Source organism: Nycticebus coucang, chromosome 8, assembly GCF_027406575.1.
Source record: "Nycticebus coucang isolate mNycCou1 chromosome 8, mNycCou1.pri, whole genome shotgun sequence".
NCBI classification, from domain to species: domain Eukaryota; kingdom Metazoa; phylum Chordata; class Mammalia; order Primates; family Lorisidae; genus Nycticebus; species Nycticebus coucang.
This window is the reverse complement of record NC_069787.1, coordinates 81,044,254-81,070,572: the sequence shown is the minus strand read 5'-3', so window position 1 is coordinate 81,070,572 and position 26,319 is coordinate 81,044,254. Positions and strand designations below refer to the sequence as shown.

At 40.5% G+C, this 26,319-nt stretch overlaps 1 protein-coding gene across 1 annotated transcript in view; it reads right to left on the bottom strand.

Annotated features, from left to right (window-relative positions):
• STAC (SH3 and cysteine rich domain) overlaps nucleotides 1-26,319 on the bottom strand; it is a 167,133-nt gene that overhangs the window by 90,160 nt on the left and 50,654 nt on the right. The window contains exon 2 of the mRNA XM_053600530.1: nucleotides 1,944-2,220. Coding sequence (XP_053456505.1) covers nucleotides 1,944-2,220 — 277 coding nt within the window. The remainder of the gene's footprint in view (nucleotides 1-1,943; nucleotides 2,221-26,319) is intronic.

Sequence of the window (26,319 nt, the reverse complement as noted above, 5' to 3'; positions counted from 1 at the left end):
TAAGTTTGAAGGATGAGGAAAGAGGAAAAAGGCAGATCAACTGTGCTCTAACAGCAGAGAATTTAACAGCCCTAAGATTTGTTTCAAGAAGTTAGAGCACTTCTCAGCCCTACCCCAGCTCTACTTCTCTCCTCACCTCCTCCCTCCTGCCCTTTCTCTCTCCTCCTTTCCCTTCTGCCTCACATCACCTCCCTAAATCCCTTTCTTCTTTCCTCAAAGGAGCCTTGATTTGGTTTTTTATTCTCAAAAAGAATGGGTGTGCCTTGTGTATTCCCCTTTTCTAAAAAAAAAAAAAAAAAAAAATGGCAGTTTCAATATAAATTCAATCTTGAGAGAAAAGCACAGTGCAAATATCTTTAGCAGTGGGCATTTTTGTTTTGTTTTGTTTTTTAGTGTGATATTCAAAATAGTCTTACAAAACTGTTGCCACACTTGAGGTGTACCTGGAATCCTCTTTAGGGTAATGACTATGACATTCCTCGGAGGTGAACTCAATTCTATTTCTCATTTTTAAAAACACGTGTTCTGTTTGTCTTTTCACACACTCATCACAATGAAATTTAAAATAGAGCCTCATCATCACCTATTTAGGGGTTATGAATAGCATTGCCTTGAAAAGGCCTGGAGGAAATTTGTGTGGAAATTGAAAGTGACACATCAGATTCAGAAGCTAGGCAGGCACAGAAGCTAAGAGGCTGAATTGCCTAAGTATTCTGAGCATGGAGCAGGAGGAGACCTTCACTTCAGCCCCCACTCTGACAGTCAGATACCAGGCTTCACGTCCAGATGGGATGTGAAATGGAAGGTGGGAGCACCAAGATTTAGCAATTTAGCATAATCTACCAAACCAAAAGAAAAAAAGATCTGTAATGCGGAGACCACCATAAGTGGTAGTTTGGATTACTGAGCCCTTTGTTCAGGTGGCTGGCAGTGCCTGTTACTAGAGGCAGAGTGGGCTTCCCAGCCCTTGACTGTGGGCTTGGCCACGTAACTTACTTCAGATAACAGAATCCCAGCAGAAGTCATACTGCGTCCTCTCCAACCCAAGGCCTAAAGAAGCCTTGTATGCTTTTACTTGTCCTTGCAGTGGGAAAGGTCATGGCTAGTCTACTGATTCAGGGAAGGGGTAAGAAATAAGGAGCAGAGAGAAGCGACAATAACTGAGCAGAATCTGGATTAGCCAAACCCCAGCTGATCTGAAGAAGCCTGGGTAAGAGTAAAGAGTAAAGCCTAGCTATTTAAAGAAAGAAAAGAACTATGGATTTTTAGAGTAGTCATTGGGCAGTATTATGGTGGAAATCCTTGACTGATACAAGTACTATTCCTAACTACGGCCTGGTTGAAGGAAGAACATAAATCATAGTAAGTAGAATATGAAACTCTGAGTAAATAATGGTTTTCTGAAAATGAGGACAGGCCTTGTATATACCATTGTAAGAGGGGCTGACATTGCACCTCATTTTGAATATCCCAACCTCCACTGGGCCTGGCAAAGGGTGAAGGAAATTGTAGAACCCTGCCTTTTACATGCCAGTCACAGATATGTCCAAGTTCAGAGATGACAGACATTGACCTCTTTGGGAAGCAACAGACATTCTAAGTCTCACTTGTTGCCATCATACAAAGACACGCTGATGCAGGTGTACTAAGATCCAGACTTGCTACCTCAATGCATGAAAGCTCTAAAGAACTTGAGGGCTCCCTGGGGGGTCAGATGAAATCTGAATTAGAACTATATCACATCCCCACTTCTCCCTCTGCCCAGTCCTGCTTCCCTTACCTTTTCACAAATATTGCTCCCCAAAGCACTCCTGAACGATCCTCCTGCATGTAAATCTCTGAGGCCCAAAGTCTGCGGTGGGAACCTGGACCCGTGATCCACCACTCTCACTCAGCTTTCCAGGGGCGCTGGGATCTGGAGGAGGGGGCAGGGGAGACCTTACCCACTATCATGTGGTTGCAGACATCACAGAAAGTGGGCTTCTTGAAGATGTGTTCCTGAAAGGAATGGGCCTTGCTGCCTGGATACAGGCCTGCCCTGGCTGGCATGGACATCAGGCTTCCTGGTGCAGGGAGTGGGCTGGAGCTGGGGCTGACCTCGGCCAGCATGTCTGCTTGCAGCTTCACGTCATCACTGTTGGCTCGCTGGAAGAAGTTGTCAGCACTTTTGCTTCGTAAACTCTTGGTCTTGAAAGAAAGTGATCGTTTTAGTTTCTGGAGCTGCAAAACAATAACAGAACAGTTTCTCTTAGAATTGACAAATCACACAGAGCCAGGCTGTGGGGGTGGGTCTGCTCCATGCACTGTGCAGTTCCCACGGACACCCTTTGCCTGGAGGAGGCTCATGTGTAGGTGGGGTGATGGCAGTGCCTCGCGAAGGGAGAACTCAGCAGCACACCCCGCCCCTGCTGCTAAGCCAGACAGCAGAAAGAGGTCCCATTGTGCCTCTGCTTCTGCCCCTGCTCTTCTTCCCCTGCCTCCTTCAGGTATCACGAACGTGCTGTCAACATGTCCTATTGCACTGGGTTTTGACATCACTTGTCTTTTGAATTTAAACCATTGGAAATACTAAGTGAATGAACTTAAGGGCTCAAAGGATGGTGTGTAATGCTGGCCTTTCTCTCTTGTGATCACTTAGCAGCCTCTTGTCTCTGCTTACAGCAAAGTAGAAGAGTCCATTGTCTGATGTGAAATCTGTCTAGCTCAACTACCCACATAACATGAACCAGAAACTCTCAAATCTGCTTACCTCTGAAGTATGTGTATAAGTAACCAGTGTGTGTATGTGTGTGTGTGTGTGTGTGTGTGTATGTATGTGTGTAGGACACAGTGTTGATTTCTTCCTTTGACTTTCTAGGCTCTTCCTGCTGACCTGCCCTTGTTTTTGGCCATGATAAACTAGACCATTTCTCCTTTGCCATTGGGACTTATAAAGAAGCATCAAAATGGATGTGGAAAAGAACTAACTGCTGGAAGGTTTGGGTCTGAGTCTGGTCTGTCCCTCTAATGCAGTTTTTACTCTGAAGCTATAGGGATCTTTTGGAAACACAGATGTGAGCACATGAACCTTCTTGTTTAAAATCCTTCAAGAAGTATCCTTTGTTCTTAGATTTAAAGAAGAGTGCCTTGTTGTGGGCTATAGAGATTGCCAGATTCTAGACCCAGTGACAGCTGGCACCACCATCCACATAACTGTCTTCACCAGCCACAGTGATATTTTAAAAATGTCTCCCATTTACAATTCTTTTTCATTACCATTCATTACTACATAGTTTTTCCTTTGCCCAGATAAAAGAAATGGACCACCTGCTAACTAGCTGCATGACATGCAACAAGTTATTTCACCTTGAAGGTGGCTTCCTTTTGTAATTGAATATCCATGGGAGTTCTTTCTATTGCCTAGAATTAACATCTCCAGCAGACAAAAAGGTGCTCAGATATCAAACTAAAAATCTTCATAGCAAAGAAAATAATCAGCTGAGTGAAAAGAAAACCTACAAAATGGGAGAAAATATTTGTAAAATATTCAGTAAATAGGGGGTTAATATCCAAAATACAGAAGAACTTTTAGAAATGTCTGACAGAACTGACATTTTTCAAGAGAAGATACATAAATGGTTAACATATATATGAAAAAATTCCCAACATCACAAGTCATCAGGGAAATTCAAATCAAAACCATAATGAAGTATCATCTCACTCCAGTTAGGATGGCTATCATCAAAAAGACAAAAAAAAAAAAATAGCAAAAGGTGGCAAGAATCTGGAGAAATGAGAACTCTTATATACTGTCGGTGGAAATATAAATTAAGTATTGCCACTATGGAGAACAATAGGGAAGTCCTTCAAAAATCTACAAATAGAACTAGTATATATGGTCCAGCAATCCCACTACTGGGCATTTATCCAAAGGAAACAAAGTAAATATGTCAAAGAGACATCTGCACTCCTCTGGTTACTGCAGAGTATTTACAATAGCCAAGATACAGAATCAACCAACAACAGATGGATGGATAAAGAAAATGTGGTATATATACACAATGGACTACTATTCAGTCATAAAAAGGAATGAAATCCTGTCATTTGTGGCAACATGTATGGAGCTGGACGACATTATGTTCAGTGAAATAATCCAGGTACAAAAAGACAAACTGCATGCTCTCACATGTGGAAGTTAAAAAAAGTTGATCTCATGGAAGTGAAGAGTAGAATAGAGGATAATAGACTGCTAGGGGGAAAGTTAAAAGATATACGATTACAGCTCAACAGGAAGAATAAGTTCTAGTGTTCTATACCACTGTAGGATGACTATAGTTAATAATAATACACAGTTTCAAATAGCAAGAGGAGGATATCAACTGCTCCAAACCCCCCAAAATGATACATACTTAAGATACTGGATATGTTAAATACCTTGATCTGACCACTATGTATATATTAAAACATTACTATGTACCTCATAAATGTGTACAGTTATTATATGTCAATGAAAAATAACAAACAACAACAACAAAAAAAAAAAGAAAGAAAAAAAGAAAAATGGAAAACAAAGAAAAATAAAAGGTACCCACTACTCTATTCTAATGAAGGCCTTCATCAAGTGTGGTCAGACTGCCCTACACAATATATAAGACAAGTTGATGTGACCTTGCCAAGCTCAGCCACCTCTGTCTCACCCCTCCCACCTATACCTCAGAAGTCCAGGAAGATACAGTAGTCATCAATGTTTTGTGCAAACTACAAAAACCCCACAGTTTTCTTCTTTTCTCCTCATCCCTGTCATTCTGCAATGTGACATTGTAGCTCCTCCTATCAAAAGTGAAGCCTGTTATCCCACTTCTTGAATCTAGTTGGTTTTGAGAATTTGACCAACAGAAAGACGCAGAAGCAATCTTAAGGCAGTGCCAAGCTCTCAAGACATCTTGCATGATGCTCTGCCCTTCCTTAGGGAATCTGCCAAACCACCATATGAACAAACCTAAGGTAGTCTGAAGGATTAGGAGAGACACGTGATATGAAAAATTCCTGATCACTCTAGGGAGACCTCAGAAGCAGATTCTGCTGCCTTATAGGCATGAGGGAGTCTAGATAAGACCAGAATAACTGTCCAGTTGGGTCCTCTCCAAATTGTCATCCTATACACTCAGCAACTAAAGAGTAGACTAGTGTTTTAAGCCATTAAATCATGTATTGTTGTGTGTACACAGCAATAAACAAATGATAAGATACTGCTCTCCCCACCCTCCTACATGTGGTGGGATTGTACTTCAGTGAGGAGGACCTGCAGGGACCTCTAGAAAAACCCCACTATGGCTACCAGTAGGGCACTCTCAGCCAGAAAGGGCTAGCCAGAGAAACAGCAATAATCTAATGGAAAGGTCAGAAACAGTGGGCCAGCTATGACTCTTTTCTCTTTCTCTCTATTCTATAGCTCAAACCTTCCAGAGGAGCTAGAGCTGCTAAAGAAGTGGGAGGAATTAGGTATCCCTGAATTATTGTGGAGTTGCTTGTCACTGTGGCATGACCTAGCATATCCTGACGGATATAGGGGACCAGGGTCTGAGGTAAGAGTAGCAGTGATTGTGAAAAGGCCCTCTATCTCTGAAAAACTGAAATAGGGAGGACTACAAAACATTTCTTGATTTAGCCAGACTGAAGCAAGAATCTGGAATCAGCAGGGGAACAGAATAGACCCTATTAACTTTAACTCCTTCAGGCCATAGACTAGATAGGGGCTGGAGGAAAGGAGACTTAAATAGCAGACAAAACTGGAGTTTTACTGTAGACAGACTTCTAATACATTGAAGTAAGCAGGAAGTTAATGAATCTGCCAAGATTTTGTCATGGGATGTGCAACCAAGGAAGAGAAAGGTTTATTAAAGCAAATGGCATTATATAGGAAAAATAAAATCATTTTCTGTTTCCTCCTCACTGAGTTCAGATGATTTGAGACTGGCTACCCACATCTCAAAAATAGAATAATCACACCCACCACACAACACCAGGGCATTATTGTGATTGTCACAGAGGACATGGGAGAACTTTCTGAGAATTCTTCAGGGTACAAATGGGTGGAGGATGGAATGGGCAGGAGAGGGGTAACAGGGAGTTTGGAATATGGAGCTGGACTAAGCTTTACCAGTTGACTCCTCACAATCCTCCCAATCATTCATAAAGATGTTCTTTTATTCCTGGAGTGTGAGGGAAGGTGAGCAACTTGCCTACGGGTACACAGCTCATATGAATCAAGACCAGAGTTCACAAGTGCATCTGCTTTCCTCTCATCCTCATGCTCTTTCCACTGTGAGTGAATTGTTAGGGGTTGACTAGGGAAATGGGGAGAATTTCCCTTCCTTCCCAGGGCATGAAACAACTTCTGGTGGTCAGTGAGGGTGGGAAGGGATGCAGAAAGGGAAGCCAGGACAGAGGGAGTGATTGGTTGGTGCCTATACATATACAGACTTGTCTTCTACCTGTGTTCACATGCTGCACTGCTTCTTTCAAACCCTTCATCATACCTGGTATTCTGTATGCCCTGAGAATTTATGTTTGCTGTTTCAGTGTGACACCAGGAGATCTTCATCAGTTTCCTTGTCTTGTCCTGTAAGATGTGGCTGGAAGTTGTGTCAGGTGGTTAGAGCCTGTCTGCCTCTAGGGTTGAAGAATTTGCCTTAGAAGCCAAGGTGACATTTCTCATTCAAGTAGAGAGCTTAAAAGAAATATCTACAGGTTAAATAAAGTCCTAGACAAGAGCTCAAAGGATATGTTTTCTCCAGTTATCCCTAAAAGAGCAGAGGCCAGATGCAAATATGTGCAATGCAGAGATAGAAGCAAACACTTGTAATCACAAATGTCACAAAATGCTGAGCTCCCATGCACCACTGCCATGGCCAGCTCCATTTTATTTATTATAATAATGATAAAAGAAAGAGATATTCATGGGTACCTTACCATGTGCTATATACTTTACTTCATGTAATCATCATACCAATCTTAAAAGGGGATCATTCATGCATTAAAAAATTCATTTAATAAATATTTATTGGAGGAGTCCTATGAGTCTCCAAAAAAAGAGATCATAGAGACCTTAAAATCATGGACTAAAAGGCAATGTGGTGGAAATATAAATTAAGTATATTAATAAATGGGAGAAAATATTTGTAAATATTTTCCATGCATTCATAAAGTCCATGATTTTAAGGTCTAGTGGCTGGAGATTGAAAATAAATAAATAATCAAAGAGGAATATAATTGATACAAATTTGGATAGAGATAGGATCTACAAAGGAAAATAAAAGCAGAGCCAAGCCTTAGAAAATGACAGGGAAGGCTTCTCTAACAGGTGTCAACAGAGCAGAGACATGAAGGAAGTAGAGAGTGTACATTGCTCTGAAGAAGAGCATTCTGGGCAATGGGAAAACCAGAGCCAAGGCCCCAGCAAGACAGCAAGGGCAATGCACTTGAGAAGCACCAGGAGGTCAATGTCTGGATAAGGATGACAGGAGAGAGAAAGGGCAGAAATGCCATGGATAGCATCCTGTTAGGCCTTGTAGGTCATGGCAAGGACTCTGGAGTTTATCTGAAAGGTGATGCTTTTGATCAAGGAAGAGACAAGGTTTGACCTTTATTTAAATGTGTCACTCTAGAATAAACTGTTGGAAAATTTCTTACAGTTATTGGCCTAGGCAAAGAATTTATGAAGAAGACCCTAAAAGCAATCACAGCAACAACAAAAATAAATGGGACCTGATAAAATTTATATAATTTTATATAACTTATATAAAATTTATATAATCAATAGAGTGAATAAACAACCTACAGAATGGGAGAAAATTTTTGCATGCTATGCATCCGGTAAAGGGTTAATAACCAGAATCTACTAAGAACTCAAGCAAATATTTAAGAAAAGTCAAACAACCCCATGAAAAAATGGGCAAAGGTCATGAGCAGAAACTTTTCAAATGAAGATTGACTAATGGCCACCAAATACATGAAAAAAATGCATAACTTCTATAATCATTAAAACCACTCTAAGATATCAACTAAGTACAGTGAAAATGGCTCATATCAAAAAGTCCCAGAGCAATAGATGCTGGCATGGATGTGGAGAGGAAGGAACACTCATACACTGTTGGCTGGACTGCAAACTAGTACAACCTCTATGGAAAGTTGATACCTCAAAGAACTAAAAGTAGACCTACCATTTGATCCTACAATCCCAATATTAGGTAGCTCTTTACTGAAAGGAAAAAAAGTCATTTTATGAAAAATGTTCATATGCACTCAGATGTTCATATCAGTATAATTCACAAACTATACACCACAAAGATGTGGAAACAATCCAAGTGTCCATCAATAAATGAATGGATTAATAAAATGAGATATTTTTATACCATGGAGTACTACTCAGCCATAAAAATGGTGATCTAGTATCTTTTGTAACAACCTGGATGGAACTGGAGACCATTCTTCTAAGTGAAGTATTGCCAGAAGGGAAAAACAAACACGTGTAATCAATGCGAAACTGGAAGTAGTTGATCAACACTTATATGCACACATGGAAGCAAAACTCAACAGAATTTAAGTAGATGGAAGATGGGAGAAGGGGATGAGTAAATTCATGCCTCATGGTACACTGCACATTCTCAAAGTGAAGGGCACACTGATAACTTTTGACTTAAAATATACAAAAGCAAACTACATAACTAAAACACACATACCCCCGTAATATTCTGACATTATATAAACAAACAAACCAAAGATTCACTCTAGCATCTGTGTGGAAAACAGATTATAAGAGGGCCAGATGAAGCAGGGAGGCCAATTGGGAGGTTCTTGCAATAATTCTGAAGGGAAGTAATTTTGGGTTGGCCTTGCATACAGTGAGATGTGGTTAACTGGGGGTACATTTTGAAAGCAGGGCCAATTGGATTTATTGAGGCAGGCGTCCTCAAATTTTTTAGACAGGGGGTGAGTTCACTGTCCCTCAGACCATTGGAGAGCCAGACTATAGTTTAAAAAAAAAAACTGTGAACAAATTCCTATGCACACTGCACATATCTTATTTTGAAGTAAAAAAAACAAAACAGGAACAAATACAATCACACCACATCATGTGGCCCAGGGGCTGCAGTTTGAGGACCCCTGTAATTGAAAGATTGAATATGGAGTATGCATGATCTTAATGTTTTTGGTGAGAGCAATGGGGTGAACGGAGGTGCCATCTATTAAAAGGAAGAACTGTGGCTCAGTGAGTAGGGCGCTGGCCCCATATGCCGAGGGTGGCGGGTTCAAACCCAACCCCGGCCAAACTGCAACAAACAAAATAGCCGGGTGTTGTGGCGAGCGCCTGTAGTCCCAGGGGCTTGGGAGGCTGAGGCAAGAGAATCGCCTAAGCCCAAGAGTTAGAGGTTGCTGTGAGCCGTGTGACGTCATGGCAGTCTACCCGAGGGCGGTACAGTGAGACTCTGTTTCTACAAAAAAAAAAAAAAAGGGAAGAACATTGAAGAAGAAGCATGTTGGCATGAGGGGTGAGGTGGGGACCAATAGTTGAGTTTGGGATAAGTTGGAAATGCTTATTTGGAATTCAAGTGGAACTGTCCATATGATTCTGGGATTCAAGTGGAGCTGTCTATATGATTCTGGTATTCAGGGGAGAAGTCCAAGCTGGAGTAATACCTTGGGACCCATTAGCGTATGGATGGTATTTAAAACCATGAGACTAGATGAGGTCACTATGTAGGCAGTGAGTGTAGATACTTAAGTGATCAGAGGACACAATCCTGGAGCATCCCAATATGTATACTTACAGAACAAGAAGATTAGTAAGGACAAGCAAAGGAACTTGTTAAGGAAGGCTGGTAAGGGAGGTGGTCCTGAGAGCAGTGTTTTAGTACCTGAGGGAAGAAAATGATCCTAAGAAGAGAGAATACCAAGAGCATTAAGTGAATCTTTCAATGTCAAGTGATGTAAGATTTAGGGATTGGCCATCCTATTTGGCAAAGGGAATGTATTTGGGGGACCTTAACCGTAGCAGATGCAGTGACATGTGAAAACCTAACTGACAAGGTTTCAAGAAAAAAATAGTTGGAGGGGAAGTGACAGGAGGCAGCATGGACAGTTTGTTTGAGGAGTTTTTCTATAAAAGGTATTAGTGAAAAGACAGTAGCTGAAGGGGGATGTGGCATCCAGGGAGGTTTTTTTTTGGTTAGGTTTTATTTTAATATGGGAACTTATTTCATCATATTTTTAAACCTGCTGATGCAATAGAGAGAGGGGCAGTGCTAGAGTGATGTCCTGAGGACAGGCGGGGAGGCAGGTGGGATGCACTGCACAGGAGGGGGGTTGGCTGCAGACTGGACCCAGGCAGTGCCCCTCAGGAGGTGGAGGCGGGTAAGTTGGTAGAGCCAGTACTGGCTGGACATGGATCTTCTCTTTCAATTGTGTCTATCTTCTCAGTGAAAATAGAAACAAGTCTATCTCTTAAGTGAGAGAAGATGGGAGAAGGAGGAGGGAGAAGATGTCAGAAATTGTAAGAGAGAGGTGGAACTGCCATTTCAGAGATAAGAGAGTGAATGGATTGAGACACGCACAGTGGTGGGAATGAAAGGCAGCACAGAGGGTCCACTTTAGGTTATTACCTCGTTTTACAGATGAGAAAACAGAAACCTGGCAACCTACTCAAAGCTAAATGCTAGTAAGTTGCAGAATGAGGATCCATACATGGGTCTCTCTGGCTCCAAAGCTCCTAAGCCAAATGGACTTTCACGAGGTGTCCCACCCTTGCCATCCTCTTAGTAAAATTCCTCTGTTCAGGGTGTTTCATCTTCCTGGTGCCAGCTGGAATTTTAGCAATAATCCATGTGGCTGCCAGGTTGAGCAATTAGTCAGGGAATGCAGAAACAGGGCGTCATGAGAGCACTGAAACAGAATTGCAGCCTGAAGGTGACTATAATAGCAGCAGTATTGATTTACCAGTCTGCTCTGCAGCAGCACATCAAGTTAATTAACCAGTGTGCGTCTGATCATTTCAGCCAGGATTTCAAGTCTGCACTATGGGAAGGGGGTGGTTTTGGTGCACAGACATCTCTGCCCACACAGGCAGTAAATTAGAAGGCACCATCACCCCATCAACTCAGTTTCCTGGCTGTTGACATTTAGCCGTAAAGTCAATTGCCTCTATACAGACATTTCCAAGGCTATTTAAGACTGCATCAATAACTCACTGGCTTTTACTTCTGAACCGAAATGAGATCATTGGAGAACCTTTGACGAGAAAATGTCCCACCCTTGACATACATATGTAATCTACACCTTTGATTTTAAACCTTTTTCTTTTTCACATTATAATTTTTCTAAAATAGAGTTATGTCTTTAACTGAAATGTTTATTATTTTCTATTTTTTCTGAAAAAATATTATTAAACCAATTGATAGCATCTAAGAATGGAGGAAATGGGTTGTTTGTCATGCTGAGGCCTAACAGCCCTGGGCATTGCCTCTGAAACCCAGCTCCCTTCACGCTCCATCAGCTCTGCAGATCTACTCCATCTCTTCCAAGCATGCCTGGTGTTGCAGTGGGTCAGAGTGCTTCCCACACTCACCCCTAACATTTTACCCTGGTTCAATGAACAGAATGAGCGCTGGGGGCTTTGAGAAATATAGTGCTGTCTCATGAACTGTTTTACCCAGACATAGCCTGATTTCTATGATGGCAAGCACAGTACACTCCAAATCCAGATTTGCTTTAGTCTGAATGGTGACTTTAAACTAAGAAATATTCTTCTTACCTCAACCTTGCTGTTACAACCAGCTTCAAAAAATAGTTGTTAACATATGTTGGTAAAGTGACAATCACTGAATATATTGCAAACTCTGCCCCAGTGAGTTGTTTGGTCTTGGGCAAGTCCCTCTAGCTCCTTGGCCTGGGTTCTACTGGGAAACAGAGAGGATGAGCTCGTTGGCTGCAAAGTTCCCTGCCAGCTCTGAGAATTCAGCACAGAAGAGGGAAATAAAAGACCTAAGGTCTAATTCTGGAGATAAAAAGCAACGCTTAAAACTATCTGAGGGTGACATGAGACCCTATATTTATATTATCAAGTGATAAGTAGAGTGTTTTGATTGCTGCCTACTCTAATATGTTAAAAAGGGGGGCTATCAATGGAGGTTGGAATACTCAGAGACATTCTTTCAAAGGATGAATTGACTTTAAAACATGCAATTTTAAAGTGCTTTGGTGGCCTCCCTCACTTCTAGGTTGTATCTTAGGACAGGGTCCTTTCTACACAATACAAGATGCTTCCTGATGGATGGGGATCATCCACCCCTCCAGCATTACTTCTGGTCACCCCTTCTTGCACCCGGGCACACAGACACACTAAAAGCAAGCTCCAGATTTTCAATGGTGTGAGAGCCTTCAGTGTCTTTGTTCTGCCTGGGAGGTTTGTGTCTCAGTCAATGTGTTTGTCATGCCTGGTCTCCCTGACTGCTATACTTCTTTGTGGAGTCTCTCTTGGCTCTGGACACACTCTCCTGTGTGACTGCCAAGGTGTGGCATGCCACTCTATCCTGCAGACTATGAGGCTACTTCCCACAGGTGGCACAGGCCTGGCACATAGCAAATAATTATATTAGCAAATAAGTATTCAACTCTTATTGTACACCAGACTCCATCCCAAGGATTTTACACAGGTTATCTTTTGATCACCTCATGAACCCCATAAGGTAGATATTATGACTATCCCCATTTTATGGATAAGAAGATTGTGGCAGAGAGAAGTTAAGTAATGTGCCCAAATATACACAGAAAATGTGGTGGAGTTTAGATTAGAGCCAAGCAGCATTTGACTTCAGAGTCCAAGCTCTTAATTTCTTTATGGATTTGTTAAATGACTGACCGACAGGTTGATGGGTGAACTGAGCAAATAGCAAGAGACATAGCGAGATTGGAGATTTAGAAATGGAAGTAGAAGTGAACATACCATGGACCAGCATTCGGGGTCTCTGCGGGAGTTAGGCAGAGCGTATAAAAGGGCTGCAAAGATGGACAGGTTTACTGAAAAACCTGGCCTGATCTGGGAACAGCCATGAAGGAAGCCTGCATGCATGTGTTGGGGAGAGGATATTTCAGGCATTGATGACAGCAAGGTAGACAGTTTAAACACTATGGTAATCCATGGTGACCCACTGAACACTCTCTGTAAGGCAGATGTTAGTCTTGATGAGAGCAGTGACTGCTGATCGCATCGGAGTAGTGTCTGGGTACAATAGCAGGGAGTGAGTAGCACGAGATACTTGAGGAAGGAAAATTGGCAAGCGTTCCCTCTGTGTGGATGCTGGTTGACATACGTTCTCCAGAGAAGATTCTGGGTAGCTCCCAAGTACACAGATGCTGGAACAAGAAGAATGTAGGGCCATGGGGTCCTGGCTACCTCTTGACTGTTCCTCTTCACTAGAGAAATTCACAAGCACCAATTTCTTTAGACACCATCATCTTCCTTTCTGAAAGTCCTACATGTTATGGGACTTTTTTATCTTGTCCTGAAAATAATTCTTACCTATATTGCTCAAGCCCAGAGTGCTGGCATTGTTTAAATCTTGTTCAGTGGCAAATGTTAATGTGCAGGTTAGAGGAGCCTTTCATACCCACGGATGAAACACTACGAAGAGCATAAGGCTTTGGGTCAGACAGACTTCTCTGCCCTTTTCAGCTCTGCTGCTTTCCAGCAGTGTGTGCAGAGGAAACTTATTTTTCCCTGAGCCTCAACTTTCCCATCTATAAAATAGGGGCACTAACACATCCTTTGCAGCTTTGTTGTGAGGATTAAATAAGATACAGCATCTAAACATCCTGGCAAGGTGGCTGGCACTCAAGGAACACTTCATAACTCTAACTTCTTACAATACCCACCGCGTCTCTGCCATTTCTGGTTAGCATGAGATTGAGGAGAACTGCTTTTTTATTCCTCTCTCCTGCATGTGGAGGCCAGTGTAACAATACAGGGCAACTGTGCCACCTTTAGAGTCAAAGATTACTCTTGGGAAAAAGAACTTTATGTACTCACAAGAAATACTATTTTCAGAAGCCACCTGGCAAGGGAAGATGGCACCTCAAGGACCAATCTCAGTTAAAAAATAATACACCACTTTGTCCTGCTGAATACTGATGAAAGTGATATGGCCATCTGTAAGGCAAGGAGAGAGGCCTCAAAAGAAACCAGAACCTTGCACCTGAACTTGCAGACTCCAGAACTGAGAGAAAATAAATCACTTATTTATAAAATAAAATAAAAATAAATGGAGCAGTTAGGTTCTAATAGAGAAAGGCCTCTCAGCTGCTGACTCTTGAGGTCTTAGGAGCCCTAGGAAGCTGTCCTCCAGTTTGTTCCCTCATTCGACAGACTCTAAGTCAGTAAAACAGCATAACATTATCCTAGTTTATCAGGCCTCAAAACTTGGAGTAACCCTTGACTCCAATTTCTCCCTTACCCTCCACATCCAGTCCATTAGCCAATACATTAGTCTATTAAGACTTACAAAATACATGCAGAGTCCATCCATGTCACTCCATGTCCACCAGCGTCACTGCAGTCTAATCTGACATCCTGTCTCGCCCAGATGCCTCCCTGCTCAAGCTTTCCCTGACTGAATATATCAACTATATTCTATTTTCTTGGCCCACTATACTTTCCACAAAGTGGCCAAAAGTAACTATTTAAGATGGTAGTCAGACCTCTTCCTATTCTGCTGAAAACCTGACCATAGGTTTTCATCACAATTACAATAAAACCTAACGTCCTTTCCATGATCTACAAGGCCCTTCTTGACCTGACCTCTGACCAGGCTTACCTTTCTCCTTCATCACTCACTCTGTTTTCTCCTTCTGCCCTCCTTGCTGTTTTACACACACACCAGAGAACTGCCGTGTCAAGGTCCGTGGTCCTGTTCCGTCTTCCTGTGAGAGCATCACAGGAAGATGGAACGCCCCTTCCCAGGGCGTTCTCAGGTCTCACTTCCTTCAGATTTCTACTCACAGGTCATATCACATGACTGTTCCTTTCCCCCCTGCTCTTCCATTTCTTCTTCAGAGCATTTATTATTATTTCATGTTATTTCCTTAACTTTTTATTTCGAAGGCTTCTGAACCCATAGAAAGTTGGCAAGAATAGCTCTTATGAGTGCTGATATACTCTTTATCCAGATTCACCAATTAATAAGGCTTTAAACTCTTTGCTTTTTATTGTTCTCTCTTATATACAGGTGTTACTGTGATTATTATTGCTCTTATTGTTATCATCACTGACCTGTTTGAGAATAATTTGCAGGTATCAGGAATTTCTGTTCCTTAATATTTCAATCTGTATCTCACAACAAATGATAAAGTTATTTTAATGTAAATGCAATAGAGTAAATTAACATTAATGCAATACTATGACCTAATCATACTCAAATTTTGAGAACTGAACTAGTCATACCCTTCATAGTATTAAAAAATCTGCTTTAGGATCTGATCTAGGATTATGCATTGCTTTGAGTTTTTGTATATTTTTAGTCTCATTTAATTTGGAACAGTATCTCTTTGTCTTCGTGACATTTTAATTTTTAAGGAGTACAGAATACTTTTCTAGTAGAATATCCCTCAATGTGGGTTTGCCTGATGTGTTTTCACTATCAGGGAGGTATGTGATTTCTTTGTATGTGTATTACATGCTTTTTTCTTTTCTTTCTTTTCCTTCTCCTTCCTCTCTCCCTCCCCTCCCTTCTCTCTCTCTCTCTGTCTCTTTCTCTCTGTCTTTCTCTCTATCTCTCATGCTCTTTCTCTGTTTCTTTCTTTTCTTCCTGTTTCATGAGCTACAATGTAGCCTCCACCAGGGCAGTGAATTTTCATTGTCTATTTTTTTTTCTTTTTTTTTTTTTATTGTTGGGGATTCATTGAGGATACAATAAGCCAGGTTACACTGATTGCAATTGTTAGGTAAAGTCCCTCTTGCAATCATGTCTTGCCCCCATAAAGTGTGACACACACCAAGGCACCACCCACCTCCCTCCGTCCCTCTTTCTGCTCCCCCGCATAACTTTAATTGTCATTAGTTGTCCTCATATCAAAATTGAGTACATAAGATTCATGCTTCTCCATTCTTGTGATGCTTTACTAAGAATAATGTCTTCCACGTCCATCCAGGTTAATACGAAAGATGTAAAGTCTCCATTTTTTTAATGGCTGAATAGTATTCCATGGTATACATATACCACAGCTTGTTAATCCATTCCTGGGTTGGTGGGCATTTAGGCTGTTTCCACATTTTGGCGATTGTAAGTTGAGCTGCAATAAACAGTCTAGTACAAGTGTCCTTATGATAAAAGGACTTTTTTCCTTCTGGGTAGATGCCCAGTAATGGGATTGCAGGATCAAATGGGAGGTCTAGCTTGAGTGCTTTGAGGTTTCTCCATACTTCCTTCCAGAAAGGTTGTACTAGTTTGCAGTCCCACCAGCAGTGTAAAAGTGTTCCCTTCTCTCCACATCCACGCCAGCATCTGCAGTTTTGAGATTCTGTGATGTGGGTCATTCTCACTGGGGTTAGATGATATCTCAGGGTTGTTTTGATTTGCATTTCTCTAATATATAGAGATGATGAACATTTTTTCATGTGTTTGTTAGCCATTCGTCTGTCATCTTTAGAGAAAGTTCTATTCATGTCTCTTGCCCATTGATATATGGGATTGTTGGATTTTTTCATGTGGATTAATTTGAGTTCTCTATAGATCCTAGTTATCAAGCTTTTGTCTGATTGAAAATATGCAAATATCCTTTCCCATTGTGTAGGTTGTCTCTTTGCTTTGGTTGTTGTCTCCTTAGCTGTACAGAAGCTTTGCAGTTTAATGAAGTCCCATTTGTTTATTTTTGTTGTTGCAATTGCCATGGCAGTCTTCTTCATAAAGTCTTTCCCCAGGCCAATATCTTCCAGTGTTTTTCCTATGCTTTCTTGGAGGATTTTTATTGTTTCATGCCTTAAATTTAAGTCCTTTATCCATCTTGAATCAATTTTTGTGAGTGGGGAAAGGTGTGGGTCCAGTTTCAGTCTTTTACATGCAGACATCCAGTTCTCCCAACACCATTTATTGAATAGGGAGTCTTTCCCCCAAGGTATGTTCTTGTTTGGTTTATCGAAGATTAGGTGGTTGTAAGATGTTAGTTTCATTTATTGGTTTTCAATTTGATTCCAAGTGTCTATGTCTCTGTTTTTGTGCCAGTACCATGCTCTTGACCACTATGGCTTTTTAGTACAAACTAAAATCTGGTATGCTGATGCCCCCAGTTTTATTTTTATTACTAAGAAGTGTCTTAGCTATACAGGGTTTTTTTCCAGTTCCATACAAAACGCAGAATCATTTTTTCCAAATCTTGAAAGTACAATGTTGGTATTTTGATAGGAATGGCATTGAATAGGTAGATTGCTTTGGGAATTACAGACATTTTAACAATGTTGATTCTTCCCATCCATGAGCATGGTATGTTCTTCCATTTGTTAATATCCTCTGCTATTTCCTTTCTGAGGATTTCATAGTTTTCTTTATAGAGGTCCTTTACCTCCTTCGTTAGGTATATTCCTAGGTATTTCATTTTCTTTGAAACTATGGTGAAGGGAGTTGTGTCCTTAATTAGCTTCTCATCTTGACTGTTATTGGTGTATACAAAGGCTACTGACTTGTGGACATTGATTTTATATCCTGAAACATTACTGTATTTTTTGATGACTTCTAGGAGTCTTGTGGTTGAGTCTTTGGGGTTCTCTAAGTATAAGATCATGTTGTCAGCAAAAAGGGAGAGTTTGATCTCCTCTGCTCCCATTTGGATTCCCTTTATTTCCTTGTCTTGCCTAATTGTATTGGCTAGAACTTCCAGCACTATGTTGAATAGTAAAGGTGACAGAGGACAACCTTGTCTGGTTCCAGTTCTAAGAGGAAAAGCTTTCAGTTTTACCCCATTCAGTAAAATATTGGCTGTGGGTTTGTCATAGATAGCTTCAATCAGTTTTAGAAATGTGCCACCTATGCCTATACTTTTCAGTGTTCTAATTAGAAAAGGATGCTGGATTTTATCAAATGCTTTTTCTGCATCTATTGAGAGGATCATGTGATCTTTATTTTTGCCTCTGTTAATATGGTGGATAATGTTTATGGACTTGCGTAAGTTAAACCAGCCTTGCATCCCTGGGATGAAGCCTACTTGATCATGATGAATGACTTTTTTGATGATAAGCTATAATCTATTGGCTAGGATTTTGTTGAGAATTTTTGCATCTATATTCATGAGTGAGATGGGTCTGAAATTCTCCTTTTTGTTGGTTTTTTTCCTGGTTTTAGTATCAGGGTGATGTTTGCTTCGTAGAATGTGTTGGGGAAGATTCCGTCTTCCTCAATTTTTTGGAATAATTTCTGCAGTACAGGAATAAGCTCTTCCTTGAAGGTGTGATAGAATTCTGGTGTGAAGCCATCTGGACCAGGGCATTTTTTGGTTGGAAGATTTTTTATTGTGCTTTGATCTCAGTGCTTGAAATTGGTCTGTTCAGGAGCTCTATTTCTTCCTGGCTGAGTCTAGGGAGAGGGTGTGATTCCAAATATTGATCCATTTCCTTCACATTGTCAAATTTCTGGGCATAGAGTTTCTGGTAGTATTCAGAGATGATCTCTTGTATCTCTGTGGGATCAGTTGTTATTTCCCCTTTATCATTTCTGATTGAGGTTACTAGAGATTTTACTTTTCTATTCCTCATTAGTCTGGCCAATGGTTTATCTATTTTATTTATTTTTTCAAAAAACCAACTTCTTGTTTCATTAATTTTCTGAATGATTCTTTTGTTTTCAATTTCATTGATCTCTGATTTGATTTTGGATATTTCTTTTCTTCTACTGAGTTTAGGCTTAGATTGTTCCTCTTTTTCCAATTCCATAAGATCTCTTGTGATCTTGTTGATGTGCTCTCTTTCTGTTTTTCGAATGTAGGCATCTAAAGCGATGAATTTTCCTCTCAAAACTGCTTTTGCAGTATCCCACAGGTTTTGGTAGCTTGTGTCTTCATTGTTGTTATGCTCAAGGAAGTTAATGATTTCCTGTTTTATTTCTTCCCGCACCCATCTGTTATTCAACAGAAGATTGTTTAATTTCCATGCCTTTGTGTGGGGTTGAGCGTTTTTGTTAGAGTTGAGTTCCTCCTTTAGTGCCTTATGGTCTGAGAAGATACAAGGTAAAATTTCAATTCTTTTGATTCTGTTGATATTTGTTTTGTGTACCAGGGTATGATCAATTTTGGAGAATGTTCCATAGGGTGATGAGAAGAATGTATATTCTTTATCTTTGGGGTGGAGTGTTCTATATGCGTCTATCAAGCACAGTTGTTCTAGGGTCTCATTTAAATCTCTTATATCTTTGTTTAATTTCTGTTTAGAGGATCTTTCCAGCTCTGTAAGAGGAGTGTTAAGGTCCCCTGTTATTATGATATTATCAGATATCATATTGCTCAGACAGAGTAAGGTCTGTTTCAAGAATCTGGGAGCATTTAAATTAGGTGCATAAATATTTAGAATTGAAATGTCTTCTTGTTGTATTTTTCCCTTGACCAACATAAAATGACCATCTTTGTCTTTTTTGACTTTAGTTGCTTTAAATCCACATGTATCTGAAAATAAGATTGCAACTCCTCTTTTCTTCTGAATTCCATTTGCCTGAAAAATTGTCTTCCAACCCTTGACCTGGAGCTTTAATTTGTGTTTTGAAGCCAGGTGTGTTTCTTGCAGAAAGCAAATGGATGGCTTGTGTTTTTTAATCCAGTCAGCCAATCTATGTCTCTTCAGTGGGGAATTCAAGCCATTAACATTTATTGAGATAATTGATAAGTGTGGTAGTATTCTAGTCATCTTATTTGTTGAGAGTCCATTGCTTAGTTTTATCTTTTGCATCAGTGTGGAGGTTAGGTTCTGTCGTTTAATTTCTGAGTTCTTACTTTGCTGCTGATCCATTGTGGTGGTCAATGTGCAGAACAGGGTGAAGTATTTCCTGTAGAGCTGGTCTTGTTGTGGTGAATTTCCTCAGTGTTTGTATATCCGTAAATGATTTGATTTCTCCATCAATTTTGAAGCTTAGCTTAGCAGGGTACAGAATTCTGGGCTGGAAATTGTTCTGTTTAAGTAGATTAAACGTAGATGAGCATTGTCTTCTTGCTTGGAAAGTTTCATTAGAGAAGTCTCCGGTCACTCTGATAGATTTGCCCCTGTAGGTCAACTGGCGCTTACTCCTGGCAGCTTGCAGAATCTTTTCTTTTGTCTTGACTTTGGACAGGTTCATCACAATGTGTCTTGGAGAAGCTCGGTTAGAGTTGAGGCGACCTGGGGTCCGATATCCCTCTGAAAGCTGTGTTAGAATCTTTGGTGATATTTGGGAAATTTTCTTTTATAACATTCTCTAGTATGGCTTCCATTCCTCCGGGGCATTCTTCTTCCCCTTCTCGAATTCCTCTAACTCGTATGTTGGAAAGCTTCATAAAGTCCCATAATTCTGACAGTGAACGTTCTGCTTTCTCTCTCTTCTTTTCTGCCTCTTTTACTATCTGAGTTATCTCAAGAACTTTGTCTTCTACCTCTGAAATTCTTTCTTCTGCATGGTCCAACCTGTTGCTGATACTTTCCATTGCATCTTTAAGTTCCCTAATTGACTGTTTCAGTTCCTTCAGCTCTGCTATGTCCTTTTTATATTCTTCATATCGTTCATCTCTTATTTGATTCTGTTTTTGGATTTCCTTTTGGTTATTTTCCACTTTATTAGCAGTTTCCTTCTTTGTTTCCATCATTTCTTTCATTGTTTTCAACATGTGTATTCTAAATTCCCTTTCTGTCATTTCTAACATTTCTTTGTAGATGGAATCATCTGCAGTAGCTACCTCATGGTCCCTTGGTGGGGTTGTTCTGGACTGGTTCTTCATGTTGCCTGGAGTTTTCTGCTGATTCTTCCTCATGAGTGATTTCTTTTATCTGTTTCCTTGCCCTAATTTTCCTTTCACTTCCTCTTGCTCTTTAAGCTCTCATGCCTGTGGACTAAGGGTTACAGGACCAGAAGGGTGAGAAAGTTGAAGAGCAAAAAAGGGATGAAAGAAAGGAGGACCGAGCGATAAGAAAAAGACAGAAAAATAGAGAAAGGTGATGGGGTGGGTAAAAGGATTATTGACAAAAAGAAGAGAGGCACAGAAAGAGGGAAACAGAGAAATATAGGTGTACAGTACACAACCTTAAAAAATACTCACCTTCTGGGGGTGCCCATTTGGGTGGTTCCCTTGAGGTCAGCAGCTCTTTGCTAACCTGATTAGACACAGTACCCCACCTCCACCAAGTAGAGAGGAAAGACAAAAATGCTATAAATCAAACCAAAACAAGCAAACAGAAAACTTTACGGGATAAAATTGGGTGAAAAACCAAATAATAGCGGTAGAAACACTAGCAAAAATGACGTTCTAGTTATTGAAAAAGACAGCAATGGGAAATTATAATTAAACTAGAAAAATTGAGAAAGAAAAAGGATCTGTATGGAAAAGGTTGAAATTAAAAAGTAAAACAACATCAACAACATCAAAATAAACAACAACAAAAAAAACCAAACCAAAAAAAAAACCAAGAACAATAACAACAAAAAAACACAACCAAAAACAAAGCAGTATGTATATGTTATTGAATATTGTCTGGGCAACATGTGTTCTTCTGGGGTATGAGATGTTAATCACAGTTCTGATAGGACTGGAGGCTGCTGATTTCTTAAACCCCAGCAAGTAGACACCCTAAATCTCTCTTCAGCCCACTTAAAAGGCACTTTGAACTTGTAAACTTGCTGAGCAGAAGCTTTCCCAGGAAAGTGCTTGTCGCTGGAATCACTGCTGAAGTGGCTATCCACTTACCCAGTGTGCCAAAACCGGTCTCACTCTGCCCCTGAGGGTTAGGGCTGCAAGGCAGCTCAGACCCCACCCTTAGGCTACTTGGTCGCTGGGTTACCAGCTCCCGCCGGATTCTAGCTCTGTGACCCTGAGGTCGGAGCTTGCCAGGGCAGATCACTTACAATGGCTCCCTGTGGCCCACAGCCAAACACTATTAGCTCCGTCTGGCTCAGTGGCTCAGACTGAGGCCCTAGACAACGGCCAAAGTTCTCCGCACTCCCACTCAGGCTCTCCCCAAGGCAGTTCAACTGAGTGCCAAGTCCAAAGAGACCAAAACAGTTCACAGGTAAGGCCTTTCTGGTTTGCAGTCTCGCTGCTACTGAACTTACAGTTGTGGGCGGGTTTAGACGGATTGAACACACGTGACCACTTGCCATTTTTCCACTGTTTTAGTCCTCCTCTTGGGGTCCAGCAGACTCTTGCTGACTCCCTGTATCCTCACAGGGGTGATGATAGGCAGATCCCACCAGCCAGAGATGCCTGGAGTCCTATCTCCCCAGACTCACGGTGCCCAGACGCAAGGAAGCTGTTACTCGGCCACCATCTTGCTCTGCCTTTCCCGGCTGTTTCTTTTTGCGCAATTGAGCTCCGAGGAACTCACTCCACCTCTTATTCCAGTTCTTTTTCATGTATTCTGGCCAATGCTGAGTACATGGTAAGACCTTAGGTAAGGTTTTTAATCATCCTAACATAAATAGGTCTAACATACCTTTCTGTAAGGATTAATGGCATATCTTACAAGTGTGACAAAATTTTCATGGGACTGACACAGACACACCACAACTTTACTGCGTACCGATGAGCACGTGCCTCTACAGGGTCAACTGCTTTCCACAGCTGAGCACTAGAGACTCTTCATTGTTCTATTAATTCTGTATCTCAGAATCTCAAAGCCTGGACTACATTACATGCTCAATATATATTGGTTGAAATAACGAATCCAGATGTGATTGACTCTAAAACCCAGGTATACTTAACTACTAGATGAACTTCTTTTGCTGTAGCATCTTCATTACAGAAAAATTCCCCATTTTACATATTCTTTTCGTTTTCATGTGGTACTAAGCCTGCCCTTTATTCATTAGAAAGCTCACCGATAATTCCCACTTCTAATGTTACAAGATATGAGTGAAAAAAATGTCAAATGTTAGTTATATACATTTGGAGAATTAGTGTCTTTGCTAGACACTAATAGACATTTCACTATGAGACATATTACTGTGTTAATATTTTTAAAGACAAATTTCTCTACTGTTTTTTTCTTCCCAGATTGATCTCCAAATGTATTTTACATATTCTCGAGCAGTTAGAGCATGCCAGGAAGCCAAGGGACACCTTGGGAAGACAGAACAAGAGCAGTAAATGTCTCAGGGCTCTCTGGCACGTATGGTCAAGGCAGGCCCTGTAGGAACACTGCAGTAGCAGCCTGTGGCCTTGCTGGCTAGAGGAGGATCTGCAAAGGTTTTGCATGGAAGAATTCATTCCAGATGATGTTTATTGGGATGTGGAAGAAGGCTGAGGTGTTTCACAGGCTCATAGTCTTCTTGTGTAGTCATATTAGCACTAGGGGCATGGAGAAGGAACTGTTCTGCTTATTTCTTGTCCCAAGTGGGGCACAGGTAAGGCTGCCTTTTATAATTCTATGGATTCAGAAGTGGTAAATGTGGGAATAAAAACCAAGGTGGAGGCTGACACAGATCACAGCTCATTTTCTCAGTGCAGGTTCTCAACTTGGGGATTAGGCCTTAGCTGGAGTGTTTCTGGATGGGGCAGGGAGGAGGTTAGTGCTGGGCATGAGTGGAAGGAAGGGCAGCAAATTAGCTATTAACCTTGAATTTTGATTTAGGTGGATTGGACTTTTAACACATGAAAATAAGATCCTTATGATCAACAATGAAAGCCACAAGATCTTTCCAAAATGTCAGAAGGTAATGAAGATTAATTCCAATCAATCATGTTAGAAAAGTGTGATGGGAGAAATACAAAGCTGATAGCTGAAGGTACCCTGCTGAGTTCAGCCCATTTAATAAACCAGTGATCCCATCCCTATTTAAGAACTTATTTTCATACACCTTATCTAATTTTATGTTAAAATTAGCATCAGTGTCAGAATTTGACCGCAAGCTGCTCCTCCTTCTTCTCCTTCTTCTCTCACTTTGTCACCCTGGGTAGAGTGCTGTGGTGTCACAGCTCACAGCAACCTCAAACTCCTGGGCTCAAGTGATCCTCTTGCCTCAGCCTCCCCACTAGCTGAGACTAAAGGCACCCACCCAAATACCGGGCTACTTTTCAGAGATAGAGTCTTGTTTTTGCTCAGGCTAGTCTCAAACTCGTGAGCTCAAGCATTCCACCCACCTCAGCCCCACAAAGTGTGACCCCAAGCTTCTGAATTCACATATGGAGGCTTTTCCCGTGGCCTGGTTTTGCTAGTTTATATTGTATTAGCTTAAGAAAAACTCACTCATGTTTTGAAAAAAATAGTTCATAGATTAAGTTAATTTATATGTGGAATACTCTGTATCTCAAACAATGTGTATAATCCTTGACTTTTCATTTTCTATCCACTACAGAACCCACTTCTTTTTTTTTTAAATTAAATCTCCCTGTAGATTAATGCAATGTACATTGTACATTAATGTACAGGGAGATTTAATTTAAAAAAAATTGTACATTAATGTAATCATGGGGCACCATACACTGGTTTTATAGACCATTTGACATATTTTCATCACACTGGTTAACATAGCCTTCCTGGCATTTTCTTAGTTATTGTGTTAAGACATTTATATTCTACATTTAGTAAGTTTCACATGTACCCTTGTAAGATGCACCATAGGTGTGGTCCCACCAATTACCCTTCCTCCACTTCTAAAGCTGCATGTGAGATTTACAGGAAGTTAGTAAATGATTTTTGATTAAACAGCTTGTAGCTTTAAAGGCCACATGGAGAATCAGAGCAGTAAGTCCAATCCTGTCTGGAGCCTCATCTGGTGCTTTCCTGATTTTAACAATGTATGTAGCTTAGAGATAAGGGCAGTTTCCCTTGGCCAAATGAACGAGAAGACATTGCTTCTTCCCGATGCATAAGAAAAACCCTAGAGTCAGAGTACATCAGATGAGGATAAAAACAAATGCTTTTAAACATTAGCTATTAGGTGTTAGAGAATTATTCTGAACTTTTACATTCAGCAGGGCTCCCTTATCTATGAAAGAGCAACCCAGTGATAAATCGCCCCACTTGTTTCCCTTTTAAAAAACATTTTATTTTAAAATAATTTTGGTCATACTGAAAAGATGTAAAGTAGAGTCCCCCGTGCTGCTTTCATTTAGTCTCTTCCAATTAACTCGCTTAACTGTAGTAATTTGACTGCAACCAGGAAATTAACACTGATATAAAACTATCAACTCATACATGTACACATATAATACGTATATAATTTTGTCTAATCAGAATTAGTTGTCCTACTGATTTTTTTTTTTTTCTGGCCAGGATCCAACCCAGGATTCCACATAGTACTTGTTCTCATGTTCCTTTAGTTTCTTGTAATCTGTATCAGGTCTTCAGTCAATCTTTCTTTGCCTCCCATAATCGTGACTCTTGCTTGTAAAGACTACTGGCCAGTTATGTTGTTTAATGTCCTTCAATTTAGGTTTATTAGATGCTTTCTCATTATTACGTGAAGTCATACATTATTATATTTTTGACAAGAATAGGACAAAACTGCGTCATTCTAGGAGGCAGCTGATGTCAAAGCATCTCACTGCTGGTGATTAACTTTGGTCATGGGGTTAAATTGGTATTTAGCAGTTTGCTCTATCATAAAGTTACCTTTCCCCCCTGTATTGAATGGGTATCATGTGACTACAAGACTTTGGGACTTCAAATATCCTGTTCTCATCATACATTTGCCCTCTAATTTCAATGCCAATTGATGAATCTTATCTGCAGACTTATCCTGGTATTTACCTGATGGTGGTGTTCTATTTCCATTAGTCCTTTTATATTTATTAATTAGAATTTTGCTGAAGAATTATCCTTAATTTATTTATTCATTAAGTTATTCATTGCTGTCAGTATGGATGGTAGATATTTGCTTTATTCTGGGAGTTACAATTCTCCACTATCATTATTTATTTTGTTGCTCAAATTATTCCAAGTTTATTTATTTGCACTCCTTTATGTTGGCACCTGTGTTCTTTTCCCTATGCTCCAATCACTTTTGAACTCTTCCTTCCTTTCTCATACTAAAGATTTTCCAGGTTTAACTTATAGTTTCTCTGTTCCAGTATTGCAACCAGCTGTTTTGCTCCCTGGTTACTTTTCTTGGGTAATGGTATTTACAAACT